The sequence below is a fragment of the Bubalus bubalis genome, chromosome 6 (assembly GCF_019923935.1).
Source record: "Bubalus bubalis isolate 160015118507 breed Murrah chromosome 6, NDDB_SH_1, whole genome shotgun sequence".
Classification (NCBI taxonomy): domain Eukaryota; kingdom Metazoa; phylum Chordata; class Mammalia; order Artiodactyla; family Bovidae; genus Bubalus; species Bubalus bubalis.
The window spans coordinates 9,390,166-9,407,583 of NC_059162.1; the positions used below are offsets into that span (position 1 = coordinate 9,390,166).

Here is a 17,418-nt window from a genome sequence, read left to right on the forward strand (position 1 = left end):
GCCCAGGAGATCCAGAGATCATGGTCAAGGCAGAAGGCAGAGGAGGCAGGAACTTTTCCAGCTTCCTTCCCACAGCAACTGGAGACTTGCTGCAATGTCACAGAAATGGGGCTGTTAATCTTCCATCTACTGCAGCCTCGTGTAAAAACAGGATCAGATGCTGGAGAAAAGGGAACCCTCTTGCACTATTGGTGGGAATGTAAAGTGATACAGCCACTACGGAGAACTGTATGGAGACTCCTTAAAAAATTAGGAATAAAACTTCCATATGATCCAGCAATCCCACTATTGGGTGAATACCCTGAGAAAACCATAATTCAAAAAGACACATGTACCCCAATATTCATAGTAGATACTAGTACATACAATAACTAGGACATGGAAGCCACCTATTTGTCCATCAACAGAGATAAAGATGTGGTATGTATGTGTGTGTGTGTGTGTGTGTGTGTGTGTGTGTGTGTATAATGGAATATTACTAGGCCATAAAAAAGAATGAATTTGAGTCAGTTCTAGTGAGATGGCTAAACCTAGATCCGATTATACAGAGTGAAGTAAGTCAGAAAGAGAAAAACAAATAAAGTATATTAATGTATATATATATGGGATCTAGAAAATGGTATTGATGAATCTATTTGCAGGGAAGGAATGAAGATGCAGATATAGAAAATGAACTTATGGACACACTGGAGAAAGGAAAGAGTGGGATGAACAGAAAAAGTAGCACTGACATATACACACTGCCATGCATAAAACAGATAGCTGGTGAGAAACTGCTGAATAACCCAGGAAATCCAGCCTGGCGCTCCCTGGCGACTTAGAGGGTAGACTAGGGGGAGAGGAGGGAGGCGATATATGCATGATTATGGCCGATCTCTGCCACTTTCTGCACCTTCTGGCAGAAATCAGAAATCACTCTATGGCCGAAAGTGAAGAGGCACTAAAAAGCCTCTTGATGAAGGTGAAAGAGGAGAGGGAAAAGCTGGCTTAAAACTCAACATTAAAAAAACTAAGATCATGGCATCCGGTCCCATCACTTCATGGCAAATAGATGGGGAAACAATGAAAACAGTGACAGATTTTATTTTCTTGGGCTCCAAAATCACTGCAGATGGTAACTGCAGCCATGAAATTAAAGGACACTTGCTCCTTGGAAGAAAAGCTACGACCAACTTCAGTTCAGTTCAGTCACTCAGTCGCATCCGACTCTTTGAGACCCCATGAACCGCAGCACGCCAGGCCTCCCTATCCATCACCAACTCCCAGAGTCCACCCAAACCCATGTCCATATGACCAACCTAGACAGCATATTAAAAAGCAGAGACATTAGCTTCGCCAACTAAGGTCCGTATAAGTCAAAGCTATGGTTTTCCCCAGTAGTCATGTATGGATGTGAGAGTTGAGCTATAAAGCTGAGCACTGAAGAATTGATGCTTCTGAACTGTGGTGTCAGAGAAGACTCTTGAAAGTCCCTCAAGGAGATCACACCAGTCAATCGTAAAGGAAATCAGTCCTGAATATTCACTGGAAGGACTGATGCTGACGCTGAAACTCCAGTACACCTGAAACTCCAATACTTTGGCTACCTGACTCATTGGAAAAGACCCTGATGCTGGCAAAGATTGAAGGCAGGAGGAGAAGAGGATGACAGAGGATGAGATGGTTGGATGGCATCACCGACTCAATGGAAAAAGGTACAGGGTCAGGGCTACCTTCCTCCTTCGAAGCCTGTAGATCATGTGTGAGGAAGGGCAGTCCCAAGACCCTCTGTTCCTCCCCTGTAGAAATACCAACAGATGAAGGGCCCTGGCAAGCAGTCGACACCAAGAAAGAATCTTCAGGCATGAACAACATTCACATAACAATGTGAACAGGAAAAAAGGAAGCATGAGGACAGTGTTTAAGAATTTACCAGGATATGGGCACTAGAACCTCATTTTTTGCAGATAAAAATGTACCATCTGCTGAGCAAGCCTCCAAGATCTCCTGGAAGGAGGGCTGGTCCAGCCTCGGTCCCTGCCACTGCCAGGGAGGCTCACGGGCTTTAACGGTCCCTGCCCCACTGTGCAGGCAGAACTCAAAGGCCCCATCCACCTCCACCAGATCCCCGTCCCCTGGTCATCCAATAATCTTGGTATGTTTTGCAGAGGTAATGAAAGTGCCAAGTTGGCTGACTTTAAAATAAGGAGATTACTCTCCAGCTGGTGGCAGAAGTCAGAGACCTGGTCTTGCTGGCCTCAAGGAAAACTGCCTTTGGGTCCAGGTGACCAGGAATTGATTCTGCCAGCAACCAGTGAGCTTGGAAGGGGACTCGGGCTAAAACTAGATTTGCTCTCGATTTCAGCCCATGAACCCTGAGTGGAGGAGGGTTCAGCTCACCTGCGCCTGACTCTCAGGACTGCAAGACAGTAAGTGTGAGTTGTTTCACAGCGCCCAGCTCATGGTGACTTGTGAAGGCAGCAACAGAAAACGAACGCACACATCGCATCCACATCATCATCGGTTACAGAAGCTAGGTGGTCCTCCTCTCCCCAGCCTCCCCAGCAGCCCCCCAGCAGCCCCACTCCTCCCCAAGACCCACCTGGCCCTCCGCTTGCGCACCCTCCGCTCATGCTCGGCCTCCTCGTAGTAGTACTCGTTGTGGCTGTTGTCCCGCCTGCGGGCCGCCGCTGCGATCACAGCTCGGGACTGACCCGTGGAGTTGTTGGTACTGTTTTCTGCGCAGAAGCAGGAGAGAGAGAGGCTGGTCCCTTCAGAGCGCCGCCTTGATTCCCACTCCAGGAAGGCTGGGGCCAGCCCCCCAACATGTCCAGAGGAAGCTGTGTCCACCCCCAAGAAACACCCCCCTTTCCCATCCCTCCTGGCCACGATGTCTGGGCGAGGCCCACAGGAAGGCCACCAGGAGGGCACCAGAGAGCAGGAGTCCCGCACGGGCTCCTCCCCAGGGCGGGAGATTCGGGCCTCCGAGAGCGAGGGCTGAGGAGCAGACACAGTGGAGCCAGAGCAAGGGACACACCGTAGCATAAAGGGAAAGAGAGGAGACTCAGCAGCTAAAACTAGCCACCTGGTGTGGAGGGAGAGGACAGAACAGGAGGGGCTGGGACACAGTCCGAGGAAGGAGAAAGCATGGGAAGATGGGAGAAAGAGGAACGGGAGGCAGGAACTTGGGAGTCCTGCTTGGGAGGAGACCAGGAGACCAAGGAGCAGGGCCGCTCACCCTCTCCGAGGGAATACACCTTGAAGCCAGACACTTTCTTGGCCAGGACGGACTTGGGCAGGTTGAGGAGGGCAGGGTTGTAGACAGGGAAGTCATGGTAATACTTCTCCAGGATCCACACTGCCACACGCTGGATGCTGTGGGGGAGACGGCAGGAGGGGGAGGCAGAGAAGACAGACAAGGGGCGCAGGGGAGGGACACAGCAGGGCAGGTCAGCAGGGCAGGAGAGGACAGAGGGTAGGGATAAGCTGCTTCCAAGAAGCCTGGCTCGGGGCCTGCGGTCTACTCACCAGGCCCCTAAGCCTTCCCCAGGGCTGGGCCTGCTACTCCTTCCCTGCTGTGCTGAAGCCCAGGGGAGAAAGGGCAGGGGGCCAGGATCCCCAGCCAGGGGTCACCTCCTCCCCTCCAGCATTCCCCTCAAGATTCCCTGCAGGATTGATGACAATCTGGGTGGCGGGGGGGCATCCTGCCCACAAGTCTGGGGGGCCGAAAAACCTTCCTCGTCATCTTTTCCCTGGGGGGGCCCTTCCTCTGGCCAGCGCATCTCATTGACTGCTCACTGAGTGCCCTCAAGAGGCTGTGCCTCCAAGAGCTAGAAGCGTGCTGATTCAGAGAATCACACCTATCTCCTCTTTGGTCCATCCCTCTATAAGATCCCCAGTCTCTGTTCATCTATTCACTCCAGCTCCTAACTCCCACCCTATCTGCTCCAGGACCCTCAGCATGCTCCCACCATCAAGCAGCAAACACTTCTGAAAACCTAGAATGTGCAGAGCACACAACTGCCCACCCAGCCCTCCGAGCGCGCCACCTCGGGCCCGCCATCACACCCCGCCGCCCTAAGCCCTGCAGCCCCCTCCGCCCCCGCCCCAGGCCGGGCTGCCTGTCCCCACGCGCCGGCACCTGAGATGGCCCACGTTGTAGAAGCGGCTGGCCCCGTCGGTGGAGCGCACGACCTTGAGCGTGAACTGCGGCTGGAGCTGGCGCAGCTCCAGCAGGACCACGGCCAGGTAGTGCACAAAGAGCAGGGCGTCCACCAGGGACACGGCAAACTGCACCACGCCCTGGTAGCTGCGCTCGCGGGCGTCCAGAATGCGAACACCGTAGAAGAGCCAGTAGGACACGACGAGCAGGAAGACGAGCACCATGAGCAGGGCGCGCAGCACGAAGACGCGGGGCAGAGAGGCCTTGGGCCGGCGGAAGAACAGGGCCCAGCTGCCCAGCAGCAGGATGAGCAGCTTGAAGGCGACGGAGATGAAGAGGCCTTCGCAGGCCGTCCCGCACGGCTCCAGCTCCTCCCGCCACAGCAGTGGGGGCAGCAGCAGGAAAGCCAGAGGAGTGAGGAAAGAGAGCAGGGCCAGCGTAGCCCCCGCCGCCACACCCAGGTGCCGGGAGCAGTCCAGCGGGACGCTGTCTTCCATGTCCTTGGCGATGCGCGTGAGGTCATCGTGAGAGATGCTGTGCTCTGAGGTGCCCGTTACCACTGTGGTCGTTTCCCCCCAGTTGTCGTCCTACAGCCGGAGCGGCCGTGGTGAAGGGAAGAAGAGGAGGAGGAGGAGGCAGGGACATGGGAGAAGAGGTGAGTGGGAAGAAGACAGAGAGCAAAGCAGGGAGAGGAGAAAAGAGGGTAATCAACACACACGCAGCCATCCAAGTATTTACTGAGCTCCACTGTCAGAGGAGCCTGGCGGGCTATAGTCCATGGAGTCACAAAGAGTCGGACCCAACTGAGAGACTAACACTTTCCCTGCATGCCCAAGTCTGGCCTCTGCAGGGATGGCACATCTGAGACCTGGGCCTTCGGGGAGCTTCATGCTGTCAGCCAACCAGGAAAAACATGCACCCTCAGAACACAGGGTCCAAGAGAGACGCCAGGGAGCTGCTCAGTCAGAGGATGGGATCTGAGGTCAGACTCCCAGGCAAAGCAGGCAGGCTCGAGCAACCCACTTGCAAGGCCAGGATGAACCATGCTGTGCTGTGCTAAGTCGCTTCAGCCATGTCCAGCTCTTTGCGACCCTGTGGACTGTAGCCCATCAGGCTTCTCTGTCCATGGGGTTCTCCAGGCAAGAATACTAGAATGGGTTGCCATGCCCTCCTCCAGGGAATCTTCCCAACCTAGGGATCAAACCTGAGTCTCTTACATCTCCTGCATTGGCAGGGTTCTTTACCGCTAGCACTACCTGGGAAGCCCAAGGCCAGAGTAGGCAATAGGCACCTAACCTCGGAGTACAGAGAGCCACTTGAGTATCTGGTTAAGGGAGTGACCTGACCAAGGCAGCATGGGGGAGAGAAGAGGACACTGAGAGGAAGGGATGGGGAAGGTGAGAGACTAGTGCAGGGCATGCAAGACATGGTGCAGACTCAGGGCCACTCTGGGTCTCTGGTCTGCCTGGCTGGCTCTTCTGGCCCATCTGAATGCCCACCACATGGGCATTTCCCCAAGGAAAGCGGAGTCTGAACAGAAGGCGGAAAGTGGAGGCACTGCCTGTCTCAGCTCAGGGAATCCGTGAGTAACCACAACCACTAGACCTACAAGTGTGCTCCAAGTTTCAAGAGCCTGGGCACACCCCCCAACAACAGAAGAGCTGATCAGGCTCACTTCAAGAACTCAGGAGGCCAGGTCTCTGGGAGAAGACGGGATTGGGAAAGAGGGAGAAAGATCATTTCCCTCAGGTACTGATCTGCTTCCAAGCCCCAGGAATCCCCAGGGTCAGTCATAGAGATGTCTTGTGAGGTCTCCAGCTCCCTAAGATCCTCCCAAGGAGGAGGAATGATACATGGACCACCTCAGTCACCCAAATCCTGCCTCTTCCCTCTTCTAGCACTGGGCGCTGCCTCCTGCCCTCCCTTCCAGGGGCGCACAGTGGGCCAGAGAGGCCGGAGCAAGAACAACCAGCAGAAAACCCCCTTCCATCTCCCCAAGCACACTTCCCTTTCTCTGTCAACTCCTCCCTCTGACTAGCGGGTGCTATTCTACAGTCGGACACCAGAGGGCACCAGAGTGCCCAAGGGAAACTTAGGGCTGCCACACCTCCAGCCCCCACCCACCACCATCCTCCCACTCCAGATTCCCAGTGCCCTAATTGGCTGGCATGAGCCCAGAGAAGAGGCAATTCCCATTACACAGCCCAGGTCACATGGGTCATAAAAGATGACGGAGGCTGCTGCTTCCAAAGGGATCTCTGAATTCTACCAAGGTTCTACAGAATTCTACTGAGACGAGGTCCTACCTTGGGACCCTTAACAGAAGTATGACCCAAAATGCCCTCCTCTCTCTGTCGAAAGAGGCCAGGTTTCCAGTCCCTTTCCCTGGACCTCCAGCTTCTCGAGGGATCCAAGTGGAAACACCTGGTCCAGACCTCAGCCCCTGACGCTCACCCGCTCATCCCCTCTCGTGGACTCATTGTCCAGCAGGGGCTCCCCTGGAGCCTGGATCGTCACCGACTTGTCCCCCCGGCTCCCGTCTCGGCTCTTAGAGCGGTGTCGGTCCCGGCGGTCCCTGCAGCAGAAGGCCAGGGGAACGGGCACGGAAGGTCAAGGGGAGGACCCGTGCTTCTCAGCGGCCAGCCTCAGCCCGCCAGCCCTGTGGTGCTCCCACCCCGCTCCCCGACCTGCGTCAGCCCTCATGCACACCCACCTGTGCTTGCGGGAGCTGCGGGAGTGGCCAGACTTGTAGGAGTAGCCCGAGTACTGGGACTCGGTGTCCATGGCCTCCGAACGCCGCGCCTTGTAGCGCTCCAGGGCCACAGGCTGGGGCCTTCTGGGGGGCCCCCCTGCCACCTCCTTCAGCACTGGCTTCTTCAGGCCAAGGGGCACCTTCAGGAAATCAACCGTCACCCTGAGGGACTCTATTTTGCTGGACAGGTGGGCTTGTCTCAGAGAAAATCAAGCGGCGCTCCTGAGGAAAAGAAGCAGCTGGTCGGGGTGGGGCTGGAGCTCTCTGTGGGGTCAGAGCAGAGAGGGAGGCCGTGCCCAGGAAGCAGCCTCAGGAAGCTCAGGGGAGCCTCACTCCCACCTGAGAATGCACCGCCCCCCAGGCTCCTGCTCTCTCCAGTGAGCCCAGTTCCTCCTGCCCTGCCTCCTAGAAAGAGCAGCCCCAGACTGTGCCCTGGGGTGGGGAAGATGACAGCAAAGGCCACCCAGAATGACCCAACTCTGGACCCCCTGCAGGGGAGAGCTGGGCAGCACTTTCCTATTCTCAGCCAGGAACGGGGAACGTGGGTTCTGGCCAGGCCAACTGGCTGGTCCAGTGTAGACCACAGCAGGAGGCAGCTAGCTTCAGTCCAGAGGCTACCCCAGGCCTCTCATCTCCTCCCATTCTTAATGTCTGAGTGCCCACAGGGGGCTGCCTACGGCTGCTTCTCTTGGCATTGTCTCCCCAGCATGTATGTCAAACATACCCACAGTTACTGTGAGGTTAAGCTGGCTGCTCCCCTTAAGGCTGTGTGTGTGTGTGTGTCTGTCTGTCTGTCTGTCTGTGAGTGGCCTAACTTGTGTGCATGCACAAATGTGCTCACATGGCCAGGGTGAAGAATGTAAACTACAAATCACATGGTGAGGGGCAGGAGGGGAAGGTAAGCAGAAACCATTCTCTAAAAACCTGACATCCTGAACCAGGCAATGTCAGGAGCTTGTCTGACGGCTGTGGATCAAGGGGCAGCGTCTTTCTTCTACATTTTCACCTTCCAGTTCAGCAGAGGAGAGGACCTCTCCTTCTCCCGTCCTCCCTAACTCTCACCCAACCCTGCTTACCACCTCACAACCCAGCCCTGACCCCTCCACAAAAGCCCCCTTCACCCCCAGCACCCAATGGTACATCCCTGGGCACTGAGCAGTTATTTCCCACCTTCACTCACTGAGTCATCGCCTTTTGCTTAGGCCCCATCTAGAAACCATATCCCCTGCCAAGCCCTGAGTACAGTGGGGAGGAAACCCCGGATTCATGGCCCAGCAGGGTTGGTGCATGTAAACAGGGGTATATAAAGAACTAACTACATCAGTGATGAAAGGAGAAGGACAAGGACAGTATGACAGACAAGCCTGGGGAGCAGGGCTCCTTTAAACTGAGTGGTTCTGGAAAATCTGATAGAACAACAACCAAGCCTGAAGGAGCACAGGGGCTAAGCAGGTAGAGTGGAGGGGAAAGCCTGCAGAGCAGACAGCCACCCACAGGAAGGCCAAAGGCAGCAGAGAGTTGGGTGGCCCAGTGGAGCCAACTGGGTGTGAGGAAGGGAGAGGCAATGGAAGGTGAGGCTGAAGAGGTGGCCAGGGGTCAGGGTATTGCAAACCCCATGGGTCAGGGAAAGTGTGCGTGTATGCTAAGTTGCTCAGTCACGTCAGACTCTTTTCGACTCCATGGACTATAGCCCGCCAGGCTTCTCTGTCCATGGAAGTCTCCAGGCAAGAATACTGGAGTGGGTTGCCATGCCCTCCTCCAGGGCATCTTCCCGATCCAGGGATCAAACTCGCGTCTCCTGTGACTCCTTCACTGCAGGCAGATTCTTCGCTGCTGAGCCACCGGGGAAGCCCCGGGTTGGGGGAAGAGCTGGGTTCATTCAGTGGGAAGCCTGGGAAGGGTGTTAGCTCTCCAGACAGAGACTGGAAAGAAGGGAAGGCAGAAGTAGGGAGATGAGGAAAGAGGGGACTGCAGTGATGGGGCAGAGCAGCAGAGGAGGTGTGAAATGGTCACCTTCATGACACAGGTTGGGCAGGACCAGCAGGACTTAATTGGACCAGTGGAGGGGGAGGGGAGCATCAAGATCTCTGGCCTGAGCATGAGAGGAGGTGGCAGTGCCATTATCAGGTGGGAAGACTGGGGAGGAATTGGTGAGTTTGGTTTCCGGCATGCTGAGTTCACGGCTGTGAGACAGGCAGTTAAACAGGCAGCTGAGTGTCAGAGGAGCTAGACTCAGACAAGAGTCTGAGCTGGAGGTATGGATGGTGTGCAAGGTCAAGGGAATGAATGGGATCACCCAGCGAGAGGGTTAAATGGGGGTCCCTTAGAACCCCAACATGTAAACATGTCCGAGGACACAGAACAGGCAAAGGGGTGAGGCCATGAGGCCAGAGGAGCAAGGAGACCAGAAGAGTGGGCTCTCATGCAGCCAAGAATTACTGTTTCAAGGTAGGAACAGAATCAGCCAGGTCAAGCGCTGCCACGAGGTCAATTATGCTAAGAACTAAAATGAATTTGCTTTATGTAGTTGTTAACTTTTCTCCAACCGAACTGAACCATCAGTAACTTGAGAATAAGAACCATGATTGGTACGGACCTGTATCCACCACCTTTCCACTGGCACACGGCTAGTAACTGATACCGCCTGACTCTCGGGGAAACTGCAAACACTGCAGGGAGAGGAAATAGATGCTACCTCATTCATTTATCTTCCTCACAGAGGTATGTGGAGACACTCCATGGCCTGGTGATGTTTGTCCACAGCCCCATATCAAGACAAGTATGTGACAAAGACGCAGGCAGGCAACGGAGACAATATCTCAACCCACCCACCCTAAACCCTTCTAGAAACCTTTGCCACAAACAAGGCCCTATTCACCTTCTTATCTGCAAATTATGTTGGACTCCTCTACCCCATCTCCCAAGAACCCATTCTACTGGTCTCGTCCCTGATACGGTTCAGACACATCGCCTGTATCTCTCCTGTTGTGGTTCAGCCCATTCTTTCTGGTCTTCCACCTACAAGCTCAATTTCACCAGGAGGTTCAAAGAGAACACGTGGGTGACAGGGTGAGGGAAGTGGAAAAATAAAGAGGAAAAGGACTGCCATGGACTCGAGTCTAGACAGAGACACAATAACCCAGACTCTCTGAATTCTCACATCTGCCAGAGGACTCAAGAGCAAAAAGAGCCTGGGATTTGAACCCGAGTATCTGAGTTTAAAACCTAACTCTCCCACTGAGGAGCTGTGTGCTCATGCGCAAGTTACTTAACTTTGCTGTGCCTGGCAGCCTGGTAGGCTCATTGGTAAAACAGGGGAAATGATGTTTTACATCAATACCTCATGGGGTTGTTGTTAAGTATACTGGGGATAAAAGAAGTACTTTAACAAACTGCTCAGCAAGTAATAAGTTAAGCAATTAATACACTCTGACTTCAGGGTCACTCCTGCTCCAATCCCCAGACACTTCCTCTGAGACTTGGGAAAAAGGTGGTATAAATAAATCTTGCTGCTTGTACAACTAAAGTCACACACACACAGCAGATCAGAACCACCACTTCAAACACAGCCAGGAGGGAAGCTGATGCCATTGTGCTTCCCCTACAGATAAATTTCAAACCAGACAGGGTGCCAGTCCCCTCCCAACCCTTTGTTCTAAACTGTTCCAGCCTAGAGCTCCCTACCTTCCTCCCAGCTGCTGATTAAAGGCCCAACATAAACCTGGCTCCCCTGGCCTGCTTCTCCCACCCCTACCCCAGCTCAAGGTACTCAGAAAGCACCCAAACATGCTGCTCCCTCCCCTGCCAAACAGAGAGGCCAAAAATGAACCCAGTTTCTGAGACCTTTGCCTACTGTCTCATGGAGCACCCCAGGAATCTAACCCAAGCACTGGAGAGGCTATGGGGAGGGACTTAAGGTGAGAAACGAGAAGGGCAGAAGTTCCCCTTGTTTAATCGGACCCAGGAATCAAGGGTTTGGAGGGTCTCCCGGGTGGGCAGCATTCCCAGGGAAGAGGGTGGGGGAGGGGATCACTGGATGGGATCAACAAGTGGAAATATGGGAGGCATGACGGACCGGGAGGGAAGTCCGGACTTCGTCCAGGGCAGGGAGGGCCCTGGTTTAAAGGGTGGGAGGCTGTAAAAGGGAATGTGTTCTGTTGCTTTTCACCATGCCCCCAACCCCACCTCAGGAACAAAAACACAGAGACTCGGTCCCCTGCTCAAGCCAACCATGGATTATCTGGGGTTAAAAACAGGCCAGAGAGGAGTAAGCGAAGGAAGAGAAAGTCTGTCACAAAAAGGAGACCCTTCTCCCCTCCAAAGGCCTTTCAGAAATAAAATTAATGGAATGTGTCTCAGTATCATCCCGTGAGGATTGGGGTGAGGACCAGGGGGGAGAAATGTGGGGGCTTTTGTCCCCGCTGCCCAGCTTCTCCCACATTGATCACCATGGCAACCAAAGCCCCCTGTTGCCTAGGTGATGGCAGCCAGGTCCTGGAACCCATACCCAGCATCCAAAGCGAGAGAGGTTATGGAGGTGGGGGGGTAGGGACAGAGCGGGAGAGAATGGGGTTTCTCCTCTGGCGGCCCCAGCTTTTGTATAAGCTCTGGGATCAGGTTTCTTCAGGAAACAATCAGAGGCCTTTGGAAAAAATACACTCAGAACCTGGCAACAGGCAGAGGGAGTAAGGCCCTGGGTAGACAGGGAGGCATGGGAGGGCTTGGTGTTGGCCAAAAGGCAGACCAAGACTAGACCCTTCCCCACTGCCCCACCCAGAGGAGCAGCCTAGGTGGATGAGACCTTGGACACAGACCCGGCAGCCTCTGGCCAGGCGCGGGCTGAGGACCAGAAGGCAGGCGGCTCGGGTCCCCACCTCTCCCCACTGCTCAAGGCCACCACACCACCAGTCCCAGCCCCTGTCAGGAGTGGGGAAAGAGGGCAGTGAGGACCACCCGGACAGGGCTGGGGAAAGCACCGTGGGGGCAGGGCAACCAGGTGGAGAAGATGATGGGGAAGGACAGAACAGACATGCACACAGAAGACAGGGCTGGGAGTTCCAGACCAGTGTTGCCACGGAAGGCACTCGCAGAGGAGTTCAGAATGAACTTCCAGCTGGAGCGGGCAAGAGGAAGAGAAAGAGGACAGGAAGCCAGAAGTTCTCCTCTGACAGGGGCAGCACTTGGATCGGACCATCTTTTAAACAAATGGCCTTCCTCTCCTCAGCCCAGGACAGAGAAGTGTGGTCCTGCCTGAATGCAAGGAAATGGACGTGATCACCCCTTCAGACCCCTCCTGCAGAGGAGTCTGTGGACCCTTGCCCACGAAAGGTCTCTGGTTCCTGTAGCCTTCAAAAAGACTGAATCACTGTGCTGTACATCTGACACTAACACAACAGTGTAGATCAACTATACTTCAATTTTTTTAAAGTGTCTGATTCCTACACAAGAACCTAGGTCTTACTGCATGCACCGTGCACCCCCTTCCCCACTAAAACCCATGGGAGGTGTGGCCATGTGGGCCCCCAGCCTCATGGCTCCCTAAGCGTCACCCACCACAGCCTCAGTGTCCAAGGATATCAATGTGAGTTCCACCCAAAATGCTGGATGCCCACCCTCCAGAAGGCCCGCCTCCCAGCCCAGTATCCAAGGAGCTAGATGTCTGTCCACAGAGACGGAGCCCCTTGCCAAGACATCAGCTAGTGGGAGGCAGGGCAGATTCCAAGTCACAGCTGACTGTCCAGCTTGGTCCTCCCCTTGCCACATCGCTCCGAGTCTCACGGGCATGCTCAATCCAGGCCTCCCTCTCAGACACTGGTGGACACAGGAAGTGTCTGGTGTTGGGATTGGGGGAGGCAGCCCCTAACACACTCCCACAGAGGAGAGGGGAGTGCCAGGGCGTCTGATTGCGCCCTCATCATTCCCCATGCTCACCCCACCCACCACAGGAGGAACAGTGGGCTGACCCATGCAACTCTTGGTAGGCTCCAGCACTAACACAGAAGAGGCCTTCCAAGGTGCGACCCCAAGTTTCACAGATGAAAAGGTAGGGCCAAGAGAAAAAAGGGTGCTCGCGCCTGGTACTGCATCTGAGGCAGCCCTTTCTGGCCTCTTTGTTAGAAAGTCCTCACTGACACTGTGACCCAGGCGTGCTCCTCTCAGAGTGAGACCAGGTCTCTCCCTGGCACTCCTTCCAGACTCTGGTTCTTGAAACAGCCAAGACTAGAAGATGGCCAGGACAGGAGAGAATTCACTGGCTCCTGCCCTGTCCCTTCTTCTCTCCAGTGACATAGGGACAGAGACTGGACAGGGCTCAGCTTGTTGAGATAGTTGAGACTGAAGAGCCCCTGCCCCTTGCCCCTTCCCCTCCCCACCCAGCAACCACTCCTGCCTGAGGATCTCCACGTTTCCTCGTCATTCCCATCTAGCCGTGCATTGGGGACAAGCCCTCCATCCCAGAAGGCCCATGCTGGGTTCTCTCTACTACAAAAACAGCTGAGGCACAGAGTGGGCCAGGACCAGCCCCAAGCCCTAGACCAAAAGGGGGCTTCACCCCCCACCCTCATTCCTGTACCCTGAAAAAAAACACCAATGTCCTTAAGTGACAATACCGTCCAGGGGGCCAGAGAGAACAGTTGGACCTCAGTGGACCGAGGGGTAAGAAAGAGCTGGACCCAGGAGTCTAAAAGCTGGCACCGAGCCCCGCCCCCGCCCTATAAACCCAGCACTCTCCCAGGGCAGCCCCAGACATGAGCTCACCATCCTGAGAGCCCTGGGGCAGGGGGCACGATCCCTCTCCTCCCTGGGCTGAGTAGCAGGGAAGGCCTATGCTTGGGTCACCCAGACAGCCCATGCGGCTGTTCACCACCAGACCCCGGTGCAAGGAGCCTGCCAGGGAGGGGGGTGGGGGAGCCTCAGACTGGGCTCCTGGCCAGGATACCTAAGCTGGCGTTCTAGCTGAAAGGAGCTGGGGGAGCCAGAGGCAGGCCTTTCTCCATCTATTTCCCTCACTTCCCTCTATCTCAAGCAAGGGGGAGGCTGAGTACCCTCCAAGTCCACAAACACACTTGAACACAGATACACGCACGTGCACCCCCACACTCATATTCCCCCTCGGAAACCTGGAATGGCTCCTGACTGCCCCACCCAGCTCCACCCGCCCTGGCCAGGCAGGTTCTGTAGAGACCTGCTCCGCTTTCTCGCCAGCACCCCCACCCCCACCCCGGCGCTCAAAGCCCTGCTCCCAAAGCACTGCACACAAGTACACGCATGTTGCACACACACCACCGCGGTCCATTCCCTGACTCCCCCAGACCCATTCCCAGTCCGTCTGGAAGGGAACCCTGGGTGGGAGGATGGAGCATGGGGCAGAAAGGGTGAGTAATCCCTTTGGCATCTCTCCCAGGGGCAGGCCAGAAGGGAGTCGGATGCTGAGCTGGCGAGAAGGGAACCAGGGCTTCTAGGTGGCTGGATCCTCTGTTTAATTCTCACCCATGAGCAGCCCCCTAATTCCCACCCACCAGGCTCTGAACTTCTTCCTCCCTCAGCTGGAGCAAAGGCCCAACCCCTGCGTGCCCACCAAGGAAGCTGTGGAAGAGTCAGGCAGGAAAGCGGGCCCCGTGAGTTGTCCTCAGGGCCAGGAGAAGGTGGACCATGGTGGGCAGACAAGCTGGGTTGACCCAGAGGCCACGCCTCTCCCTCTTCTCAGCCTGCTCTCCGAGGCGGGCCCCAACCGCCCCTAACCCTGAGACCTACAAAGCCTGCTCACCTAGCCGCCGCCTCGGGGTGGGGTCAGCGGGAATAGAAAGCAGTTTTTCAGGATGAGAAGTCAGCCACCCTTAGGTCTACACGTGGATGGGAAGAGCTGTGGCGTGGGGACACGGGCAACAATGGCCAGTTTGCATGGCAAAAGCAGCAGGGTGCGAGACGCAGTGTGACTAGGGGCAGGGGTGGCAGACCCGGGTCTCCCCATTCTGAAAACCTTTTCCTCCTGCTTCATTCCAGGGCCTCTGACCTGGTAAATCAGCCAGTTCCTATCCAGGAAAACCGTGCCAGCTGAAAGGCCCAAGCACCAACCAACCTCCTCCATCTTGACAAACCCACAACCTGAGGTTTTCACTCTTTCGGAGGAGCCTCAACATGCCCCAACCCTTGTATCTGCCACCCCAATCCTGGAGTCAAGTAGGTGACAAAGTCAGTGCTTCTGTTCATACTCAGTTGCTTTTTGAGACACTGCAGTCACGCCTCCTCGGGCTCAGCACCTGCTTCTGTGCACCCCCACTCCCCGGACTCCCTACACAGACACACCCTCTCTTCTAGCCAGAGTTGGGGAGCCAGGAGCTCTCTGGTGAAACTCTCTGGGGTCTGAGGGGATACTGTTAGGGGGTTGCTAGAAAACTCTCCAGGGAGAGCCAGGCCCTTCCAAACAAGACTCCTTGGGTCACGGTGCTGGAGCCCCCACGTGCGAAGTGACCCAGCAGAGAGGAAGAGACCAGCCCCCGAGGACGTTCTGTCCAGGCGGCAGGCCTGCCCCAGGCTGTGCCAGCAAGCTGCTCTACCCGGGAGACCCCCATTCTTCCAGCAGACTGACACCCTCTCTAAGGACAGACTTCTTTTACAACTCAGGCTGACATCTGGACTCATGTCTGCTTTTCAGGAGACAGAGAAACTATTCAAGTTCAAGAATAAAGGCAATAATGAGCAAACCTGAACACATGAAACGAGAGGATGGAAAGGCGGAAAGAGCGCCTTGGGAAATGGAAGAGAAATGACATCAGACAGACCTGGCACAGCCTCTGACGAGCTACGTAATCTTAGATGAGCCGCTGGCCCTCTCTAAACCTCAGTTTTCTCACCTGCAAAATGGGGATAATGGTGACAACTTCAGAAGGTTGAGGATTCAACAAAATAATGTACACAGAATATCCCAGAATCAAGCACGTAATAGATGCTCAATAAAATGTTAGTTTCCCACCTCTTTCTCCAATAGAGGGTGAGCAGCCAGTTCCTTTCACTCACTCCCTGTTCCCAAAACCTCACTGTGAGAAGTAAGACCCCACCCAGAATAAGATGGAACCAACACTCTGGCTACCGTGTTGGCCTCAGCCCCTATATGACGGCCGCTCTCTAACCTAGACCACACCCAGGTCTGAGAGAGCAACCAAAACCCTTCATCCCACTCTCTGCCTCTTTCCTCGGAGGCTCCTGGATCCCCCAGCCTCTCTCGTCCCCTCCCTGCTTCCACATTTAGAGTGAGGCAGGGCCTGGGCTCTAATCACCTCCTTCTCTCCTGCAGGTGCTAAGCCTAGCGGTGTGTGCAGTGGTAGAAGGGGCCCCCAAGCCTCCCGCCCCACTCAAGCCCCCAGCTTCTTCCCACTCTCCCCTCTCACTGCCCCACCCTGATTACCAGGATATCCTCAGCTCTGCTGATTCTAAGCCGCTTCTCCCAAGCCCGTTCCCAGCTGTCATGTCTGTAATTACCAGCCTTGCCAGGGGCATCAGACAGGCACAGCAACACCTAATTTCCAAAGTGCTCTTGGAAACTAAGTAGAGGCCATACCAGGCCTCTACTCTGTACCAAGCAGGGTGGAGAGAAGGATGGAGGGATTCTTCCTGACCCACCTCATTTCCCTCTAGAACACAGGAGAAGAGGTGACAGAAGGCTGCCCAAGCCAGATCAGCAAAAGACAGGATTAAAAAAAGGGAAGGCTTCTGGGGAATGGGTGTGAGTAGGATTTACTCCCAGGCCTTTTCCTTCATCTCTGCTATCAAAATCTCCCCATGAACAGGGTTACCCACCTGGAGACTGTGAGAGAAATTTCAGGTCAATTCAGAGAGAAGGAAAGTCAGTGCCCAGTAAAACAAGAAGATGGATACCCACAGGGAAGACGGCAGATGCATACAGGAGGGAGCTGCCCAGGAAGGAGGAAAGAAAGCAAGTTTTTAAAAGTCCCATCTGCGACCCAGACTCTGAGAACACCAATAACATCCCAGCCTCTCCTCTCCCTAATACCTCCAACCTCACCCACCACACAAGGCTTCGTTTCATAGGCAGGAAAACTGAGGCCAACCCCCCAGTTAATACTTCAGGATCCAGTAACAGCCACTGCGTGTGGCTCCCTGGCACCCCTGCTCCTTCTTACTCGTGCTCAGCCTCTACCTGCAGCGCCCTCCCAAGTCCCTCCCTGCTTGCCTAACTCATCCTTTAAATCCAGCTAAGGTGGACCCTCAGGGCTAACCCTGAATCTTCACTGGAAGGACTGATGCTGAAGATGAAGCCCCAATACTTTGGCCACCTGACTTAAAGAGCCAGCTCAGTGGAAACAACCCTGATGCTGGGAAAGATTGAGGGCAGGAGGAGAAGAAGGCAATAGAGGATGAGATGGTTGGATAGCATCAACGACTCGATGGACATGAGTTTGAGCAAACTCTGGGAGATAGTGAAGGACAGGGAAGTCTGGCGTGCTGCAGTCCACAGAGTTGCAAAGAGTCGAGCATGACTTAACCACTGAATAACAAAGTTTGATCC

At 55.0% G+C, this 17,418-nt stretch overlaps 1 protein-coding gene across 2 annotated transcripts in view; it reads right to left on the reverse strand.

Annotated features, from left to right (window-relative positions):
• VANGL2 (VANGL planar cell polarity protein 2) overlaps nt 1-17,418 on the reverse strand; it is a 53,461-nt gene that overhangs the window by 5,619 nt on the left and 30,424 nt on the right. For both annotated transcript variants that reach the window (XM_044944133.2, XM_006047548.3), the window contains 5 exons: nt 6,855-7,115; nt 6,596-6,716; nt 4,121-4,728; nt 3,218-3,354; nt 2,582-2,717 (listed from right to left, as the gene is read on the reverse strand). In XM_044944133.2, coding sequence (XP_044800068.1) covers nt 2,582-2,717; nt 3,218-3,354; nt 4,121-4,728; nt 6,596-6,716; nt 6,855-6,925 — 1,073 coding nt within the window. In that variant the 5' untranslated portion in view covers nt 6,926-7,115. The remainder of the gene's footprint in view (nt 1-2,581; nt 2,718-3,217; nt 3,355-4,120; nt 4,729-6,595; nt 6,717-6,854; nt 7,116-17,418) is intronic.